This window comes from Heptranchias perlo, chromosome 34 (genome assembly GCF_035084215.1).
Source record: "Heptranchias perlo isolate sHepPer1 chromosome 34, sHepPer1.hap1, whole genome shotgun sequence".
Taxonomy (NCBI): Eukaryota; Metazoa; Chordata; class Chondrichthyes; order Hexanchiformes; family Hexanchidae; genus Heptranchias; species Heptranchias perlo.
Genome location: NC_090358.1, coordinates 6,152,495 through 6,174,188, shown reverse-complemented (window position 1 = coordinate 6,174,188; position 21,694 = coordinate 6,152,495). Strand labels below are relative to the sequence as shown.

The 21,694-nt window shown below is 44.1% G+C and overlaps 1 protein-coding gene and 1 long non-coding RNA gene across 2 annotated transcripts in view; both read left to right on the top strand.

Moving 5' to 3' along the window:
• LOC137301741 (uncharacterized) overlaps nucleotides 1-5,839 on the top strand; it is a 93,851-nt gene extending 88,012 nt beyond the window's left edge. Inside the window, exon 3 of the long non-coding RNA XR_010958352.1 lies at nucleotides 4,752-5,839. This is a non-coding gene — a long non-coding RNA (uncharacterized lncRNA). The remainder of the gene's footprint in view (nucleotides 1-4,751) is intronic.
• A 2,623-nt stretch (nucleotides 5,840-8,462) lies between these two features.
• The window catches only part of LOC137301577 (integrin alpha-11-like), a 104,449-nt gene continuing 91,217 nt past the window's right edge, over nucleotides 8,463-21,694 (top strand). Inside the window, exons 1-2 of the mRNA XM_067971131.1 lie at nucleotides 8,463-8,574; nucleotides 9,581-9,692. Of these exons, the coding sequence (XP_067827232.1) occupies nucleotides 8,463-8,574; nucleotides 9,581-9,692 (224 nt within the window). The remainder of the gene's footprint in view (nucleotides 8,575-9,580; nucleotides 9,693-21,694) is intronic.

The following is a 21,694-nucleotide window of genomic DNA, read 5'->3' as shown; positions in this document are numbered from 1 at the left end:
AAGTTGAGAGCCCCGGGTGCTGGAAGTGAAAGTAACCAGATCGGGAATAGACTGCTGTTGAAAAGACCCGAGATCAGCTGTGACTTGCCGCTGCTAGGGGCTGTGAAAATCCAGTGGAAGGGGGCGATGGGGCAGGGGGCAAGGCGGCCACTAGTTTGCGATTTTCATGGGGGGAGAAAAGGTGGAATCACAGAATGCGGTTTCCCCAAAACACTGGGAGAGAGTCAGGAATCCCAGGTAATAACAACAGAATTCAGTCATCGTAAACCAATCGTCTGGAAGAAGACGAATCATGTCCTGGTCAGCAAAGTGATCTGAAAAATGTCTCTCGACAGACGAGGCTGACTGGATGACTGATGAGAGATAAGTCGTCACTGGGTCAAAATCTTGTATCTCCCTACCTAACAGCACTGTGGGAGCACCTGCACCTCATGGACTGCAGCGGTTCAAGAAGAAGGCCCACCACCACCTTCTCAAGGGGCAACTAGGGATGGGCAATAAATGCCGGCCTTGCCAGTGACCCCCACATCCCGAGAATGGATTTTTTTTATAGCCCTTCTCTATGTTTTACATTCGGCCCTTTTCTTGTACACTACAAAAAGACATTGATGTGTCAGACCAGTCAACAGACTCCATTTTGGTTTGCCAGCTACCCATATAGAATGTACTATGTTCTGATTCAGATTTAGTGCTGAATGTGCCCCCTTTATAGAGTGGTGCAATTTCAGCATCAACAGTACAACTGCGTTAGATTTGTGCAGTCACCACCCAATTGAAGTCGCCACTTTCTCGTGTGGCCTGTGGAGCTTCACTGGTGATGTTATTTCCACTCTGGCAATGGTGGGAGTCTGTCGAATTGGGCAAATCAAAATAGCAGACCAACATCCATTAGCACCGTCAGCGGCTGCTTGAGAGAGTTTCATCCAAAACTCTGCCGCCCGTATCCTAACTCACACCAAGTCCCGTACACCCATCACCCTTGTGCTCGCTGACCTACATTGGCTCCCGGTCCGGGAACGCCTCGATTTTAAAATTCTCATCCTCAGGTTCAGATCCCTCCATGGCCTTGGCACCCCCCCTCCCTATCTCCGTAACCCCCTCTAATATCGCTTTATGTGGTTTGGTATCAAATTTTGTCTCATTATGCTCCTGTGAAGCACCATGGGACGTTTTACTTCATTAAAGGCGCTATCTAAATGCAGTTGTTATTGTTTTGGTGTTTTTTCCTACAGTGAGGGTGCTGGTTTATTTGTGCTACAGAGTTGTCTCTAATGACGCTTTACCCTGTGTGGTACAAATGGGGCATAGTTTTATCCGCTATGGTGGGAAGTTACATTATAAATGTCAAAAGATACAGGAGGCAATATTCCTCCTGTCAATAGTTCATTGTTTTACTAAAATTATTGAGAGGAGCAATTTCAACCCAGTCTGCCTTTAAAATAAAAATCTTTTATTTGCTGGAACAGCTTAGTGATAGAACTCTAATATCGATTTATTTCAAACCTTATTTTGGCCAGATAAATTCATACTGCTTCTGATATAATGTTCAACTATTTTAATGCTACTGCGGTTTTAACTTGCATTGCGGGAGACCGGTGACATGGAGCTCGCTTCCCAGCTGTTCTATTCGGCTCCCTTTCTCCAGCGACAGGCTCGGAAAACTGTCTCTCTTTTGCACTCTTTTGCCCTGCAGCAATAGCTCAATCTGACCCGCTCTCAGAGATAACGGTTTAACCAACATAAGAATCTTTCCAATCGAGCTGCGTAACTGCTCGACTCCACCTTGAAGGAAACTTACATCGAGTCAGGCACCCTGACTGGGCAAGCACTTTTTTGATATTTCCCCTGGCTTCTCGCTCTCGTTCACCGTGGTTTAATCCCAATGATGCAATGTTCTTACATACCTACTTTCCTTTTCTTTGGTGTCGACCGTGGCTCAGTGAGGAGTCCTCTCGCCTGCCGAGTCAGGTTATGTGTTCAAGTCTCTAGAGTGGGGCTTGAACCCCTAATCGATGTACGCACTTAAAATTATAGAAATGACAGTCCAGTGCAGTACTGAGGGAATGCTGCACTGTCGGAGGTGCCATCTTTCAGATGAGATGTTAAACCGAGGCCCCATCTGTCCTCCCAGGTGGATGTAAAAGATGCCATTGCACTATTTGAAGAAGAGCAGAGGAGTTCTCCCCAGTGTCCCGGCTAATATTTATCCCTCGACCAACGTCACTAAAAACAGATTATCTGGTCATTATCACATTGCTGTTTGTGGGGTCTTGCTGTGCGCAAATTAGCTGCCACGTTTCCTATATTACAACAGTGGTTACGCTTCAAAATTATTTCATTGGCTGTAAAGCGCTTGGGGACATCCTGAGGTCATGAAAGGTGCTATATAAATGCAAGTTCCCTCCTTCTTTCTTTACCCGTTCCTGCTCTCCTGAAGGAGTTGACTCATGGGTATTGGTGCAACCTCCAGCAACATCCCCAAGTGGTTAATCGTCATGCGTAAGCCCAGACAGTGCATGTCAGCCAAATATTCTGCCAATGGGGATATCGCGAGAGATCTTTTTCTCCCTGGACATCCACTCACATTTTCCACTGGACAGTGATCAGGAGGAGGAACTCTGGGTCATTTCTTTACCCCCTGCCTAGCCCAGGTGATGAACCCAATCATAGTGCATTAACTGCTGCTGCAGTTGAAAGCATCCAACTCACAACATACAGGAGATCAAACCTGGGAACTAGGGTCTGTATGGGTCAGGTAGCCACTGTCTCTACCAACTCAGATACAATTGCTCTCATGCCAAAATGTGCTTGTGTGGTGCATCTTAGCAAGGAATTGTAGTTGTAAAAAGTCGGATAGCCAGGTGGTGAAAGATAGAATACGAGAGCCTAGTCTTCAGTTGCTTCCATGCCTTTATTCTCAGAGATGCACCCCCTAAATCTCATATAAATGGATATGAGAGTCCCCAATTGATAGGCACCAACTGAATACAATTAACAGTAATTGATATAAATCATATAGATACAATAACACTAGTCACTTCCCTTCCTTACAGAGGTAGGACATAGTGGAGATAACTTGATTTCCCTCACTCAACTGAGTTCCCTATCTCAGTAATGCTACTTTGGGGGGAAATAGTGGCTCCATAGAAATGAAAGAGAAAAGAAACCAAGGGGTTGAATTTCTGCAGGGTCGACCAGGGTAACTTTGGATATCGATCCACAGAAACCCCCGAGAAACGTGTAACAGCGTTTCCCCGGGGTTCACGAGGAATTCCCATGGAAATTCAACCCAAGTCTTTAGTTGACTGTTGTTGTGCTGCTGGCAGCTGTCACGGAGAGTTACTGGGAGCGGCCTGTACTGTGGCCAGCCCATCTGGTTCAAACTGGACAGACCAGTTGCAGAGCTGGCTGCCAATCGGATTTTGACAATTGAAAAAGCAAAATATAACTGAAATCCTAGTGCGTGTGTGTGAGAGAGAAAGTGTGCATGTGCGTGTGAAGTGAGTTTGTGCATGAGCTTGTGTGTGGAAGTGAGAGTTTGGGTGTGTGTGTGAGAGAGTGTGGGTGTGTATGTGTGGGTGTGTGTGTGGGTGGGTGGACTGGGAGGTGAACACACTTAGGATCAGTTCCGGCCAGTGTTCAGACATGGCACGTTATTTACAGCAGAAATTGCCTGTTACCCAGCTGAGGGATTGATAATAAACTGTCAACACGACTAACAATTTCCTGTTCAGCATCAACAAACTAGCACTAACCTGGTTAGAGTGTGATTTAGGTACCAGGAGTGAGAAGGTCTGATTGAAGGTTTATGATATGTCATTTGAGAGTTCTAACTTTGATTTAATTCCTCCTTTTAACTTTTATTTGCTGCTATTTGAAATTCTTTGAATGTTATTTGACACTGAAGGGGAGATTCTCGCTCCGCTTGCACAGAAAATTGAGTCAAGCTGCTAACCTCCTCACCCAATCTGTAAAGTCTCCTTGGTATTGAAGGGTTCGATGGTACATGTCTACACATCCATGGCTGTGTATTCCTAAAAACGTCAAGGTTTGTCCTATTTGGGAGAGTAGGTGATGCAATGGATTATACACTGGCCTTTCACACCTTGGACCTGGATTCAAATCTAGCACAGACTGATGGGATAACGGCCTCCTCTGGCTGGCTAAAAGTGTTCTAGGCCGTATTCCAGTTCCTAGTGGGCTTGGGCCCACATCTGCCCACATTTGACACTGATTGAATTGGCAATCTCATTCAGAGAAGCCACGGACGGGGTGGCTTTAGTGAGAAGTCCCATTAGATGCACTTCTGAGATTGGGGCTGAAGAACATTGTTTGGGGCAAAGTGTAGAGAACTCTTTACTCTTCATCTAAGCACACTAACCTGACCAGATGTGGGAGTGCTGACACCGAGGGGTGGGCTTTAACTTGGAGCGAGTTTTGGTGGGCGCCCCCTCCCTGCGAGTTAATTTCCCGCCTGCCAGCGGAAGCAGGAGACCCCAAGTCCATTTTAACTGCCGGGCTTCATTTAAATGTCGCCAGAATAAGCGGGAAAGAGGGCACAGGTAAGATTGAAATTTGGAACGAGCAAAAATGGAAAATATAAATTCATAGAATGAGGAAAAGGAGGAGCTGAACGAATGGAAGAATCTGAAAAATGAGTGATTAGCTTTAGTAAAATGATAGCACTGTGCAATCCACTAAGTCTGGCGGCACATTGCAGTGTGGAATGGTGATTTGTTTTTCTACTTTAGATTTGGATCGGAGTGCTGTCTACTTGGAGGGAGTCCAGCCACCAAGTCACTACTTCAGTTAACCCAGCACATTTGTAGTGATCTGTCTGCCTCTCCAAAAAAAAAGAAGAGAAAATTGCTTTTCCTTAACTCTTGTCAAGTCGGATCAGGGAGCAAACCATGAACCACGAAAGAAAAAGCTGTTCACTTTCACACAAGCCATCTTTATTTTTTTTTATCGAAATGACATCTTGTTAATGGAAGTAACTATTGGAGAAAGGCAAGACGCCAGGGGACAGACAGATGCTAGAGCACAGGATTTCCTAATGAAATGGCCATTGCTTGCCAACTCAACAAGCTCGCATTCCATTAAGCTCCTGGAGTATTGCACGCAGCCTGTAAATCTTCAGTTATCTTCTTCCCCTTCCTTTCTTAGCTATCCTAATAAAACGCACAAGAATAGGATCCTGGTCATCCACACGACATTCCTCTTGGTCTGCTTGCCATTTCAGCAATCTGCAAATCATTACTTGTGGTGTTTTAGTGTGGCTAAGAAACATTTTGAGGAGGCCCCGACCAGTTATCTGTCCAAAACTTAGTTGTGATTTTCAATTCTTTTATCATTACTCAAAGCAGTAGGCTGGAAATGACTGTCAGCAATATTACCACTTAGTTATATGCTCATATCAAATTCACCTCGTCACTGTTTGAACTATGAGATTTGAACCTGATTAGTTCCTGGGCAGAACATCTTGTGACATACCAGTTGCCTCAATCTTCTAGATGTCCAAGTCTGTGTGCTTAGTCCAGGTCATCGCATGAGGGGCTTTGGCAAAGAGATGTACCTATCACAAGGGTCATGACCCTGGTGCCAAGTTAGTGTTGGCCAGAAACCTTCGACCCGACAACTGTTGCCCCTTTTCCCCACAAATCCACCTCACAGCTTGAACCTAGATCTTGCACACGGGACAAGCAGAGGAGAAAATTGGAGGGAGGATAAAAGCTGAATTTTACAGTATACATTACATAATGAAGTAAACTAGCATGTTAGGTCTATGTAATAGGAGTGTGAGGTTGCCCCTGATTAACCCAGCACTCTAAAACTACAAAACTCACAATTGTCTTGGTTTGGCTTGTAATAAACATAAATTCAGTTATTTTTGGAAGTGATCGCTTTTGTGTTTGTTTAATGAGGGATGAGGGTAATGATGAATGGACTGCTTTTTGAACCAGTGACATCTAGTTTTGATATCAAGCGTCCCCAGTTTGATGTGGTTCGGTGGGTAGCACTCTCGCCTCTGAGTCAGAAGCTCGTTGGGTTCAGGTCCCACTCCAGGGACTTGAGCACAAAATCCAGGCTGACATTCCGAGTGCAGTACTGAGGGAATGCTGCACTGTTGGCGGTGTCATCTTTCTGATGAGATATTAAACTGAGGCCCCGCCTGCCTTCTCAAATGGACGTAAAAGATCCCATGGCACTATTTGAAGAAGTGCAGGGGAGTTCTCCCTGGAGTCCTGGCCAATATTTATCCCTCAACCAAATCACTAAAACAGACATCTAGGCAGCATTTGACCGAGTGTGGCGCCAAGGGGCCCGAGTAAAATTGAAGTCAATGGGAATCAGGGAGAAAACTCTTCAGCGGCTGGAGTCATACCTAGCACAAAGGAAGATGGTAGTGGTTGTTAGAGGCCAATCATCTCAGCCCCAGGACATTGCTGCAGGAGTTCCCCAGGGCAGTGTCCTAGGCCCAACCATCTTCAGCTGCTTCATCAATGATCTTTTCTTCATCATAAGGTTAGAAATGGGGGTGTTCGCTGATGATTGCACAGTGTTCAGTTCCATTCGCAACCTCTCAGATAATGAAGCAGTCCGTGCCCGCATGCAGCAAGACCTGGACAACATCCAGACTTGGGCTGATAAGTGGCAAGTAACAGTCATGCCAGGCAAGTGCCAGGCAATGACCATCTCCAACAAGAGAGAATCTAACCACCTCCCCTTGACATTCAACAGCATTACCATTGCTGAATCCCCCACCATCAACATCCTAAGGGTCACCATTGACCAGAAACTTAACTGGACCAGCCACATAAATACTGTGGCTACAAGAACAGGTCAGAGGCTGGGTAGTCTGCGGCGAGTGACTCACCTCCTGACTCCCCAAAGCCTTTCCACCATCTACAAGGCACAAGTCAGGAGTGTGATGGAATACTCTCCACTTGCCTGGATGAATGCAGCTCCAACAACACTCAAGAAACTCGACACCATCCAGGACAAAGCAGCCCGCTTGAATGGCACCCCATCCACCACCCTAAACATTTACTCCCTTCACCACTGGTGCATCGTGGCTGAAGTGTGTACCATCCACAGGATGCACTACAGCAACTCGCCAAGGCTTCTTCGACAGCACCTCCTAAACCCGCAACCTCTACCACCTAGAAGGACAAGGGCAGCAGGCACATGGGAACAACACCACCTGCACGTTGCCCTCCAAGTCACACACCATCCCGACTTGGAAATATCGCCATTCCAGGATTTTGACACAGCAACGATGAAGGAGCTCCCTACCTAACAGCACTGTGGGAGAACCTTCACCACACAGACTGCAGCGGTTCAAGAAGGCAGCTCACCACCACCTTCTCAAAGGCAATTAGGGATGGGCAATAAATGCTGGCCTTGCCAGCAACGCTCACATCCCATGAACGAATAAAAAGAGATTATCTGGTCATTATCACATTGCTGTTTGTGAGACCTTGCAACATGCAAATTGGCTGCCCTGATTCCTACATTACAACAGTGACTACACTTCAAAAAAGTACTTAATTGGCTATAAAGCCCTTTGGGACGTCCTGAGGCATGATAGGCACTATATAAATGCAAGTCTTTCTTTTTTTTCCCCTAAGTGAGATTGCCTGCTTAACACTATCAACCCATTAATGCTAAACTCCGGACGATTCTGTACTGTGGATCCGTGCCCATCCTCAATTAACAGAGGTATTTCACAACCAATAAGTAGAGAGGAACATATTCACCTCATCAATTCGGACTGGAATTGAACCTAGGTCTAACTTTCAGTTCATTATAACAACTTGCACTCTTGGATTGGACATGATGCCTGTCGTATACCCAGCTGGTCTACATACATTGAGAGCATGTACTATCAACCTGGGCATAACAAAAGACCTCGTCAATAGATTAATTATTAATATTAAAGTAAATATTAATTATGACAACAACTTGCATTTATATACTGCCTTTAATATAGAAAAACATCTCAAGGTGCTTCAGAGAGATGTTGTCAGACAAAAATGGATGCTGAGCCAAAGAAGGAGCTATTCGGAGGAGTGACCAAAAGCTTGGTCAAAGAGGTGGGTTTTAATGAGGGTCTTTAAGGAGGAGAGGAAGGGTGAGGCTTAGACAGCTGAAGGCAGGGCCGCCAATGGTGGGGGCAAGGCGAGTGGATGAATGCACAAAAGGCCAGAGTCGGTGAATGGAGAGTTCACCGGGGGGGGGGGGTGGGGATTGTAGAGCTAGAAGAGGTAACAGAGACAGGGAGGGGCCAGGCCATGAAGGCAATTAAATATGAAGATTAGAACTTTAAATTTGAGGCATTGAGGGATCAGAAGCCAATGACAGGGGTGACAGGTGATCAGGACTTGGTGCAGGATGGGATAAGGCTGGCACAGTTTTGGATGAGCTAAATTTTATGGAGAGTGGGGAATGGGTGGCTGGCCATGAGAGCATTGGAAAGGCCAAGACTGGAGGTGACAAAGGCATGGATGAGGGTTTCAGCGGAAGATGGGCTGAGGCAGAGGCGGAGATGGGCGAATTTCGGAGGTGGAAGCAGTCAGTCTTTGTAATGGAGAGTATAAATAGTTGGAAACTCAGTTCAGCGTTGAATAGGACACCGAGATTGCGAACAGTCTGGTTCAGTTTGTTCCTATGTTCTGATGAGACAATAGCTGGTGAGCGGGATGGAATCGGTGGCAAGGGCAGAGAGTTTGTGACAAGGCCTGAAGACAATGGCTTCAATCTTCCTAATGTTTTAACTGGAGGAAACGGCAGCTCATCCAAGACTGGATATTGGACAGGAAGTCTGACAACACAGAGGTAGTTGGGGGGGGGGGGTGGGGGTGGTGGTTGTCGAGAGATGTGGTGGAGAGGTAGAGCTGGGGTGTCATCAGCAAACATATGGAAGCTGACCCCACGTCTTGAGATGATGTCACCAAGGGACAAGTAGATAAGGTGAGATGGTGATGGCCCTGATTTATATTATGAGACTCCTTACTGTTAGAGATTGCTTCTGTAATCTCAATGATAAGGACTGACCATGCTCGCTTTTGTAAGCGTCACAAGAATCAGCTTGCAAGGTTGAAACCAAGTCCCAGATATCCTGCTCTTTCAATGAGGCTCGTTCACTCATAAAACCATTGTTTCATCTTTCAGAATTATTTAACTCTGAGAACAGCTGTGAGTGAATTGTGTTCGGTTTGCGTTGGGGTTGCTACCCGGCCAATTTTTAGAGTCTATTTTTCCCATTGACATCTGTGTTTCAAGATGTGGCAGCATTAGTTATTCAGGCCATAAATTCAATTAACTTTCATTGCAGCAAAAGAAATCTCAGAATTCAAACCTTGATCCCGCTCCCTGTCCTGCCAGTATCCTGCGTTATGCCATGCCTTGATCATACTTTGTGCCCTGTCAGTATCCTGCCCCCCCACCCTGTTCAGTTCTAAACGTGGGAAAAGTGGCATGCCTGGTTCTCATGCTTGCGAATTATTTTCGGGAGTGATTAAGAACTGATCATGCAGAAGATAGTGAACGCTAATATTGTGCTTCTTACATCCAACAGTGCCCTGTGATTCATTTAACATTGACACCAAGTGGCCAAAAATCATCAAGGGCTCTTCAAAAGCACAGTTTGGATACACAGTGCAGCAGCATGAAGCGAACGGACAGAAATGGTAAGAACGGTCAACCCCTAGGTTAATGCCTCACGGACACGATGAGTCGACAAACAGCACGGAACGTAGAGTGTTATAAAATAAACAGGGAATTCCAGGGATTGGAAGCCAAGTGTCGAACTGGGCGGGTAGAAGTGCTGTAATTGGTGGTTGCTGCTTTGAGAAGTTAGCGAACTGGAATTAATGCAAAAAATGTCGCTCTTCAGAATCCTTGGCGAGCTCCAAGTCACTTGTACTTGATCTCCAATTATGACAGAAGTACTTAACAGCAGTGTTATTAGTCTGAGATGCCCGTTATATTCCGAAATGCTGTCCAAAAATAATTCCTGGTCAAAAAAGAAGCTGCAGCTTCTTACTTGTAAGACAGCGAAAGTTTTTAAGTTATTGTGAAACACACCGAGGTCAATGTGCGTAAAAGGCTAGACAAGGAAAGGGCTAGACAAGGAAAGGGCCAGACAAGGAAACGGGCAGACACTGGTCTTTCATCTCTGCAGCTGGGGTCAAATCGAGCCCGAGCTGATGAGCTGAAAGTCTGCTGGCCATAAAGAGACCTCTTAATCCATGGACCGAAAGCACAAAACTGCCCCGATTTAACACTCAATTGACATTCGCAGATGGTCGTTGAGGGAAATGCAGAAATGGGGGGGAGGGACTCTTGTTCCGAGGTTGGGGGGTTGAAGGACCTGGTCAGGACAGGGTGGAGGGAACTTTGCCTCGCATCTAAACATGCTGGGGCGAAATTTTCAACTTTTGGCAGGGGGCGTAAAACGGGCGGTAGCAAATCCGCCCCTCGTCCGATTTTCCTTTCCCTCGAAGATCCGCCAACGCTCGTTTGACGCCCCCGCTAAGTCTGACCCGTGTGCCCTGAAATGGGAAATGTCCCGACACTAACAGCCCTCATTCATAACGAGCACAAATGAGGTAAATTTCACTTCATTTTTGTAAGTCACTTCTGGAACATCATTCACAGTTTGAAGGAAAACCCGGTCTGAACTCTTGCGCTGAACTTTGGTATTAAAAATGAGATGGACTCGGCAATGAGCCATTTTGATCGTTTAACTCCTGGCAGTGTCGGGCATGTGCGAGGTAATAAACAGCTCCTGATTAAGTGCAGGGAAGTTTAGCCAAAATGCAGAAGCTGATTTCTTGGCAGGCACGCTTGACTGAAGAATCCAACAAAATGTGAATTGAGATTAGGCTACTTGGCTCATCAAACCTAATCCTTCCAACAGGCATTGTGCAGTTTGTGCTATCATGGATTCTACCACATTTATTTTGTCTCATGAGAGGAGTTGAGTAACTACATGGGGAACAAAATCCACTGAGTGAAAGCTGTGATATTTATTCCTGGCTGACTCCCAGAGTTAATGGTCTAGTGGCTAAGTGTTGGGTTTTCAATTAGAGGTTGCTCTTTCGAACTCTCCCCACTATCTATAGTTTCTACTTGATTAATCTCACCTTAAATGGGCCTCCCTCTAACCAGCTGCCAAACTGCTACCAGCATTGCTCGAGAGTCCACAGGAGACTGACATGAAAAGATTGGCTCCCCTTGGAGCAATTGCCCTGGTCTGAAGCTGATGAAAGAATGATTGACACTCCCACAATGAAAAGTGATCAGGGACAATAATCAAGATTGATGGGATGGGTAGTTCAGTGAAAGTCATTATGTGCATAGAATTAAATAGAATTGACAGCACAGAAACAGGCCATTTGGCCCAACTGGTCTATGCTGGCGTTTATGCTCCACACGAGCCACGTTTTCGTGACACACCATACCTCTGAATAGTCGAAGCTTTAGCATGGACTGGTTAACGTACACATGTGATTGTATCATTGTCTTCAATTTCATTCGAACAAAATGTTGCAGATGGACTGAGAAGGAAAAATTTAAAGTAGCTTCAAAAACAACTGATTTTGATGACAAATTATCCTGTGGCGAATTGGGCAAGCAGGCTGATGTTATCAGTTAAACTTTCAGCATTAGTGGGACCCAGTAGCCCCAGTCAGTAGGTTTCAATGGTTTTACATCAACATCTAGTATGACTTCTATGGAAATAAAAATCACGAGTGATGTAAAACGGGCTGCCGATTCGTTATCACCTGTTTTACACGATCGGACAAAGTCAAGATCAACCCCCGTAACAACAACAGCTTGCATTTATATAGCGCCTTTAACATCCCAAGGCGCTTAAATGTAAAGAATTCAATTCTTTTGCCTTAGTGGACACCAAGCAGAAAGAGGAATTTTGGGGGTGGGGGCACAGTCAAAGAGATGGATTTCTCATTGGCTTTTAAAGGCACGGAGAGAGGAAGCTAGGTTAGGTGATTTTGGTTAGTTGAGTAATCACTGATTACCTGAAAAAAAGAGTCTTTTGGACCTTAAATCTTTTGGTTGAAATATTTTATTGCCGCTATTCAGTAGAGCCAATATAAGGGATCATATTATATTATTTTTTAGCTTGAAATGATACACCTGCTGCTTGAATAGTTTGATGAGTTGATCTGTGTGGAATCCCAAAACCCAAATTCCTCCCCGAGTGCTCGCACTTTAATGAGGAACCCAGTGCTTCTGCTTTGGTACTTTGCAGGATTCTGCTCGTAATATGAGCAGTGACATCCCTAAACCCTGTCGGCTGTCTGAGTCTACACTCTTTTATCACTGGCTAGGGCCATCCAATAAATTTAAAAAAACATCTGTTGCTGTGCTGGGCCTGAATTAATATCAATGAAATGTTTCACTCCTTGTGGAAGTGTCAAAAAATGAGGTTTTAAAAACATTTTATTGAGAAAACTATTTGATGGGCCAGTGCTTATAATGCAGGTTGAAAATATATATATCTTATCATGCATCTCATAATGCTTCAGAAGCGATGGCCTCAATTTTAACCACCGCCCCCCCTCCAACCCAGGGCAGGCAGGAAAGGGTTGGGCGAGGGGTTAAAATCCTAAAAATCACGATCCCACCCCCAAACCATCGTGTTCCCGGCCACTGTAATATTAACAGTGGCAATTCAGGCCCTGAACGAGACTCCCGCTAAAAGCAGGCGGGGGCCTACTGAAGATGCAAAGGTCGAAGCCTGATGATGCCATGGGGGGGTCCGCGAGATAATATTAAGGTGTGGCCAGGAGGGAGTCCACGGCGGGACGAGCCGACTGGCCAGAAGAGGCCCAAACTAAGTTTTAAAAAAATTTCCTTCTCTTTGAACTCTTTGTAGTCCAGTAGCGCCCACCGGCCATGGGAGTCCGGGAAGTTTTATTCAGATGAGGCCCGGCTGTTAAGGTCGGCAGGGCTACCATTTCCCCGGACTTCCCGGGTTTGCTGCTCACTAACGGGCTAATTCGGGGCAAATGTCAGCCTTCATTTTTTTTCTCATTATTGCATGATTCCTCCCAGTCTGGGAAAGAAATTGGAAAAGGAAAAAAGTGAAAGCTGGATGAAAGACCAAGTATAAATATTTATAAATAATCTACCTCTTTTGGAAGATGTTTAACCATGGTAGCCAAATGTGACTATATATATCGTCCAGATCATGACCCCAGGGAAATAACAGAGAGATTATTTTGGATGAATACTGGTCAGGACAGCAAGATTAATCTCTGGCTAAATGCACCTTTTGGAAAGAAGTTGTCCCTTAAAACCAAAGTTGAGCACCAAAAGCCAACCTGGGGATTCACCTCTCCCCCACATGAACAAAGCTTCATTCCATAGGCCTGTGGTCTAGAGGCAATAGATTGACAACTGGGCCAACTTTATTTCTTTGCCTAACAAGTGTTTGTTACTTGTCATCATGACCCTGAGCTTTACTCACGTTGTAACTCTAAGTAGTTTTGACTATAGACGCTGACTTTGCCAACATTTTTGTTTCAAACCCAACCTGTTTAGTCTGCAGTCTCCGCAAACAATGGCTTATTATTCCATGAGTTATTTTATATCCCAGGATCAGTGTAAAGGATATCTCATGGATGATCACTGACATTCATTAATTTGTTTTTACTAACTATCACTGGGCCACATCATAAATGAGCAACTTGGAAGCCGTATCATCGTGGCTTCCCATCAGTCAGCAATAGACAAGCAGCCAGCATTTTTAGACCACAGGGAGGAATGTCTATGGAGAGATCACCAAGGAGGAAACATGGGTGGAGTGGGGGAAGTGAAACCATGGTCAAAGAGAGAGGTTTTTACGAGGCTTTTAAAGAAAGGGAAAAAGGTAACAAAGTGAAGTGGACAGATTTCCAAGGCGCAGTGATGTAGTGACTAAAAGTGGAGTGAAGGAGGCGAGGGACAAAGAAAGACTTGCATTTATATAGTGCCTTTCATGATCTCAGGTCATCCCAAAGCACTTCACAGCCAATTAATGACTTTTGAAGTGTAGTCACTGTTGTAATGGAGAAAACACGGCAGCCAATTTGCGCATAGCAAGCTCGCACAAGCTGCAATGTGATAATGACCAGATCATCTGTTTTAGTGATGTTGGTTGAGTGATAAGTATTGGCCAGGACACCAGGGCGAACTCCCCTGCTCTTCTTCGAATAGTGTCATGGGATCTTTTACGTCCACTTGAGAGGGCAGACAGGATCTCGGTTTAACATCTCATCCGAAGGACAGCACCTCCGATAGTGCACTCAGAACTGTACTGAAGTGTCAGCCTGGATTATGTCCTCAATTCTCTGGATTGAGTCTTGAACCCACAACCATCTGACTCAGAGGCAAGAGTGCTACCAATGAGCCACAGCTGTGAAATATTAATCCAATATCAGAGAGAGGGTTGGGGACAGGGACATATGGTTGGAGAAAATCACTTGGTAGCAACAGATTGACCAATTAGTCCCAGTACAAAAATTGATGCAATATAATACTTTGTGAACTAGTAACCTATTTTCTGGCACTAGATGTTATGTAATTTCTTTTTTACTCTCATTCTACCAAATGCTAAAAGGACATCTCTTCAAGTCAAATTCCACATAATTAGCGCATAATTATTCACTTTTCTTTCCATGGTGACCTTTTCTCTGCTGTAGTTTGTTTTTGACTAGAGCATTGTATGTCACCTCGGTTATCATGACCGTTTTATTCCTTGCTGGTGTTTATGGGTATGCCATTAAGGGCAGTTCCTGTGCAACACTAGTTCTACAACATCATTTGCAATTATTTAACATACCCGGGGATAGGCCTTGACTTTGTGCGATGGTGTAAAACACGTGATAGCGAGTCGGCAGCCCGTTTTTGCATCTCTCCCGAATTTTAATTTCCATTGACTTGAATAATACGTTTTTGATGGTGTTAGTTGAGGGAGGAATGTTGGCTCGGACACCAAGAGAACTCCCTGCTCTTCTTCAAATGTGGTCATGGTATCTTTCTGTCCACCTGAACCTTTGGTTTAACATCTGATCCGAAAGCACCTTGACCACACAGCACTCCCTCAGTACTGCAATGAAGCGTCATCCTAGATTAAACTAAATAATGCTTGTGTGATGAATTCAAGTCTTCTAATCGAGTTGGGATTAGGCCAGTGACTTTACATTTCTTGGCAGGAGTGTTGGCTTGAAAAGAGGGAAATTGGACAATGGCCTGATAGTGCCAACTACAACCCTGCCACTGGTGGGCAATGGAGCAACACAGAGCATTTGCTGCCATTATTATATTTACCGATACTGCTTCTTGTTATCGTTTCAGGAACATGGAATAGGAGTAGGTCATTCAATCCCTCGAGCCTGTTCCGCCATTCAGTGAGATCATGACTGATCTGTACCGCAACTCCATTTACCCGCCTTGGTTCCATTTCCCTTAATACCCTTGGCTAGCAAAAATCTCTCAGTCTTAGATTTAAAATAATTAATTGAGCCAGAATCTACTGCTTTTTGTCGGAGAGAGTTCCACACTTCTACCACCCTTTGCATGAAGAAGTGTTTCCTAACTTTTCTCAGGAAGATACTAACTGAAAGTGTCACGTGTTAGGACAGAAAATAACCTTGAAAATGTCTTCTCCAGGTGTTAAAATAGGACTCAGTGCCCTGACAATTACAACTGGAAGACTTCACTTTTCAGGATTTCTACGTTTCTTTGTACTTTTACAGATGTGCAAAAACAAACACGCTGTAGAAATATTCTCCCCTTTTATGGATTTATGTTATGGTCAGTTCTCTCAAACCATTAATTCAAAGTCCACCCTTGTTATAACACAGTCCTTGGGAGCCAAGAACTCTGTGTGTTACAATAAGCACTTTAGTGAATGTCCTATAACGATACCGTATAAAACGTAGCCTAAGATAGCAAAGGACCAGTAATAGTGCAAAGACATTGTTACACTACAGATACTGGTGTAAGGAATATAGAGCTGGCCAACCCAGTCATACTGGCAGTGCCACATTGCACGCTGCCTTTTCCTGAAAAAGAGTTTGGCAAAACTGTTGTTCTTTAAGAAGGGGGAAAGTTACACTGCAAAGCAGAGCTGGCATGTCTTCTCCTCAAGGTGGTGATGTGTTGCTTAAATTCAACTCAAATATCTTTACAGCCTAATTACGCCACACCCTGCATCAACATGAAACTGAAACCACCTCACATTGATACAAAACGTGTGGTATAACTGACTAATGTCAGAGACTGTTATAACTGAGAGCCTAATAGTAAGGGTAAAGAAAGAATTTGTGTATATATAACATCTTATCACAGTCTCAGGATGTTCCAAAGCACTTTACAGCCAATGAATTACTTTCTGAAATACAGTCACTGTTGTTATGTCGGCAAAACAATTTGCACACAGCAATGAAAAATGAGACGTGTGACCAGTTTCTGTTTTGGTGGATTTGATTGAGGGGGGAATGCTGGTCAGGACACTGTTAGATCTCTCTGCTCTTTTTGAAATCGTGCCCAAGATCCAACTGAACAGGTAGGGCTCGGTTATCTGAAAAACGGCACTTCCTAAACACACTCGTCCCTCAGTACTGCATTAGGGAATCAGCTTAAATGATGTGCTCAGGTCCTGGAATGTGGGTTGAACCCATAATCCTTGTGACCTAAGAGGCAATAGTGCTGCCAACTGAGCCAACCTGACACTACCTGAATCATCCTGTCTTCGACAAAATCTAAGTCAACTGAATGCAGCATCTTTTTAAGGCACATTGTTGTCACACTCTTTGCTTTCCCCACTGGCATCTAATCACACTTGCTTAATTTGGTTTGGAAAGCATAATTGTGTCTTTTGGATACAAAGGTTCTTGAAATTTCTCTGTGCAATCTTAACATGAGGAAGAAAGAACTTGCATCTTCCCAAACCAATGGGTTACTTTTGAATCTTTTACGTCCACCTGAGTAGGCAAATAGGGCCTTGGTTTGAAGTAATATCTGGAAGACGGCACATCCAACAATGCAGCACTCCCTCAGTCCTGCACTGAAGTGTCAGCCTAGATTAGGTGCTCAAGTCTCTGGAGAGGGGCTTGAACCCACAAACTCCTGCCTACGGTTTGGAAATTGTACCTTGGACCTAACGTCAAAGGCCACTCCCATGAGTGAACTCTCGTTTCCTGCAACCAGGAGCGTGTTTTTTACTTGGCAATTGTTATAAGTTCAGGGATCAAATAGAAACTTTCGTTGCTGTATTTCAGCCGACTGGATAGATCACATGCCGTGCTGGCTAACCATGCTGAACTCTGCACTGTTTTCTTTTAAATTTTTAGTTCATCTACTTTCTTCCCCACCACCAAAGTTCGTGCCCTCCCCTACATTGACCTCCCCACGAAACCTGTCAATGCTCAGCAAACATCATGTGAATGATACAAGAAGGAACTCCATTGAGGAACCTTTTCTTCTTCCCATCTTTATGCAGCCTGGCTGAGAGTTTCATGACTGGTTGATTGTGGAAGCATGACTGGAAGTGTGAGTCAAGATTGGGATTTAAACTTGGGTCTCCTAATTGGCAGCCCAAAGCTGCAGCACTGTGGATACCAGGCCCTCCCAAATCATGTCATTCATAAGAAGATAAGAAATAGGAGCAGGAGTAGGCCATACGGCCCCTTGAGCCTGCTCCGCCATTCAATAAAATCTACCTCAACTCCACTTTCCCGCCTTGTCCCCATATCCCTTGATTCCGTTAGTGTCCAAAAATCTATCGCTTTCAGTCTTCATTAAACCTGATTCATACGGTGTTTGTGGCTCTGTAGCACTCCAGCAGTAGGTTTTGAACTCTGGTGCAGACTGACACTGTACAGTGAGTTTTATTAGCTCCCAATTGTCCCCTGGCAGCTTTCATTGTAAGAATGTAGTATGGTACTTCTGGATGTTTTAGAATCTAGCTGCTTTTTGTTATGCCCTGCATCGTTTGAGGCTTCTGAAGGAATAATTTAACCAGCTGTGCAGTAGGCTTGCCAACTGGCTAATCAACAAGTCTAATTGTTTATATCATTACCATTTTTTAAACTCTCTATATATAAATGGCTGTCATTGCCCACTGCCGCCCTATTTCTCACATCTCTGCACTTGTGAGTTTGAGTTGTGGTGCAGACGGACTCTCTCCGACCTGTCACGTACCTGCATCAGCTGTCACCTTGGGCTCCTTGGTTTCCAATCTCAAAGGTACTGTAGGTAACAGGGGTTATGGGATTTTGGTTTGTACTCTGTTGTCTGATTTGAAGCAGCTGAGAGTATACTCTAGACACATGTGCAGAACTCACACCAATTGCATACATAGTACATACATACCCTGGAATAGCTCATACATCAAACGTGTGGCTGCATTTTTATTGCATTTCATTGCAGCAAAAATCATACATATTACATAGAATGTAGAGTATAGAAACAGGCCATTCGGCCCAACTGATCCATGCCAGTGTTTATGCTCCACACGAGCCTCCTTCCATCCCTTTTCATCTAACCCAATCAGCATAACCTTCTATTCCTTTCTCCCTCATGTGTTTATCTAGCTTTGCTGTAAGTGCTATTCGTCTCAACTACTCCTTGTGGTAGCGAGTTCCACATTCTAACCAATTCAGGGAGGCACTTACAGAGAGTTGATCCTTTTTGCAAAGTCAATGACCACAGCACAAATAATTTTAGTCATTCCCTGTTGAGGTGGGCTACAGGACAGAAGTGGCACAGACGTAATGTGAAGCCTGGTACCAGGCAAACCGATTTTTTCACTAACAGAAAGCAGCTATCATTTCAATTCCAACTGCAATGAACACTGTGGCCCACTTCTCAGGAGTGTAGGCACTTAGCTGGGGTTTAAGCCTGTAAGTGGGCCTGCGTGGTGCGTGATGGGAGTGGACAGAAAGAAAGAACTTTATTTATGTAGTCCCTTTCATGTCCTCAAGGCATCCCAAAGTGCTTTATAGCCAATAAATTACTTCTGAACTGCAGGCGCTGTTGTTATGTAGGTAAATGCAGCAACTAATTTGCGCACTGCAGAGGTCCCACAAACAGCAATAAAAGGGTTGACTGGTTAATCTGTTTTTTTTTAGTGGTGTTGGTTGAAGAGTGGATGTTGGCCAGGACATGAGAAGAACTTCCCTGCTCTTCTTTGATCCACCTGAACAGGCTGACTGGGCCTCAGTTTAATGTCTTATCTGTCATTATGAAGCACTGGGTGAGGGGATTGTGCGCTGGGGTTGATAGCAGTGCAATCTGCTATGTAGACAACCCTCTGCTGTCCAGACAAACAGAGAAAAATCACATCGACCACTTCTGGGAAATGCAATTAATGTTTGCAATATGAGTTCTGTGATTGCCTTGCAACTTCAAAAGAAAGAGCAGGCCATCAATTCTTGTAAACAGTTTCTGCCTTTTTCATGAGGCTGAATACATGGGTTATTTCAAGGAGGAACAAAAATAGAGAAGAGAAGGACTAACAGTAATATAGTTCTTATATCTCCCAGAAAAGTCTCAACATGCTTCACATATAAAGAGTGATTCTGCAGTCTCTCCCTCCCACAGATTTGTAGCTCTATCTCCAATCCATGCTACCTTTAAATTCAACTTTCTCCACAGGGAGTGCAGGGTTGCAGAATCACCCCTGTAATTAATTACTTTGAAGCGCAGGGACAATTGTTATGTAGGCAAACATTGCAGCCATTTTGCTTGTTCAATATCCTACAAACAGCAATGAGATAAGTGATCAGCTAATCTGTTTATATGGGTGTTGGTTGAGGGAGGAATATTGGTCAGGACACCAGGGAGAACTCTCCTTCAAATAATGCCATAGGATCTTTAACATTCACCTGAGCAGGCCTCCGTTTAACATCTCTTACGAAGGACGGCACCTCTGACAGTGCAGCACTTTTGTCAGTACTGCACTGGAGTGTAAACTTAGTTAATCTGCTCAGATCCAGGAGTGAGGCTTTAACCCCACAACCTTCTGACCCAAAGACAAGAGGGCTAAAGAAGATGTCTGAGAGGTGATCTTATAGAAGTATATAAGATCTTTAATTAGGTATGGAAAACGTAAATACTGAAAATTACTTTAACGTAAATTATGTGAATGGGACAAAGTTACAAACTAGTAAAAGGCATATTTAGGACTGATAACAGAAAGCTCTTTTTCACACAAAGAGTGATCAATACACAGAATGGACTCCCAGATAGATTAGTGGAGGCAAAATCATGGAATCATTTAAGAATCAATTGGATGCTGCAATGGGTGGTCTTTATAAGCTGAATGGCCTCCTACATCTGTCATTATCTTTTGAGGTGATGCAAAGCACCATAGATTGGGAGATATCTTGGAGAGAAGGAGACATCGGCCTTGTGAAGAGAGGCCCAGGTGACATCAGAATACTTGGTTAAGAGATTCAAACCCAGGCAGCTTAGGGAGGGCTGAAGAGATTAACTGGATATAACTTTAAAGCGGAGTCCAAACCAAATTAGTTTTTTTTTAAACAACGGCAAGTTTTATTTTTGTTTCTCTTTAATTGAGAAACCAAGGTGATGGGCCAACGCCCATAATACAGGACACCAGCAAAGGTTAAAAAGAGTAGGAGAATAAACAAGGTAAATTTGAATGCTGTAGCTTCCAACCCGGCTGACCACCTCCTTCCACATCAGCTAGAGATCTCGTTGACCATGTGTCACTCTAAGAAATGTGACCCCAGAAATAGTGGGAACGTTCAACGCTGGGAACGTTCAACATGTGGCTTTACTTTGTTATAAAAATTGTTTGTTCTTAAAAGACTTTGGGATTTAGTTTCCTCTGCGAATGCACTACTTAATCCATTTGTGTCATTTTTATTATATGCTATTTAACCCAGTTGTTTACCCATTTAGATTCTTGTTATCTTATAATGTGGCCTGCTATCGTGCAAATTATAGTTATACAAGTTACGATGCATGACTACTTTTAAAACATTTAAGAAACAGTGTTCATTTACTAATTAGCAAAATAATACCACAAATGAAAGCTTTTTTTCCAAATTAGCATTTGGCTGGATTTTCACGTACAATGTCACAGAAACGTTTTAGAGGATCCAACAGCCTGTCATTGATTCTTGTTTGGAATTATTGTCCTTCAGTTGTCACATTTCACTTATTCTCTTCCAGCACTAATCTCTCACTCTTGCGCAATGTATAAAAAAGAGCTTGTTGACTGATGTGGAATTCTCTCAGCAGACTCTCTCTCTGTTGCAATCATTCTTGTCTCTGTTTCATCAATACTACTGGGACCATTGCTCTTTTGAACTTTTCTCTCTTGTTCCTCCTAAGCTGAAATTATGCCATCTTAAAACGTTTCCTCCTCCCTGCATCATCACTGTGTGTTGACATTAAGAGTCCTATTTTAACTCATTCTTTCCCAGAACCTCAAAACTGTGGAATTCCTTACCTCCTTCAGTCTTCCCTCCCTCCCGCAATCTACAGGCATTCACATCCCAGCTTGACGTCACCTAGTCACTGGGGCAGGTCTTGACTTTGTGCGATAGTGTGAAATGGATGATAGCGAGTCGACAGTCCATTTTACATCTCGTTATTTCCATTGACTTGCTTCTCGATGACCCTTGTCTCCTCTCCTATTCTGGAT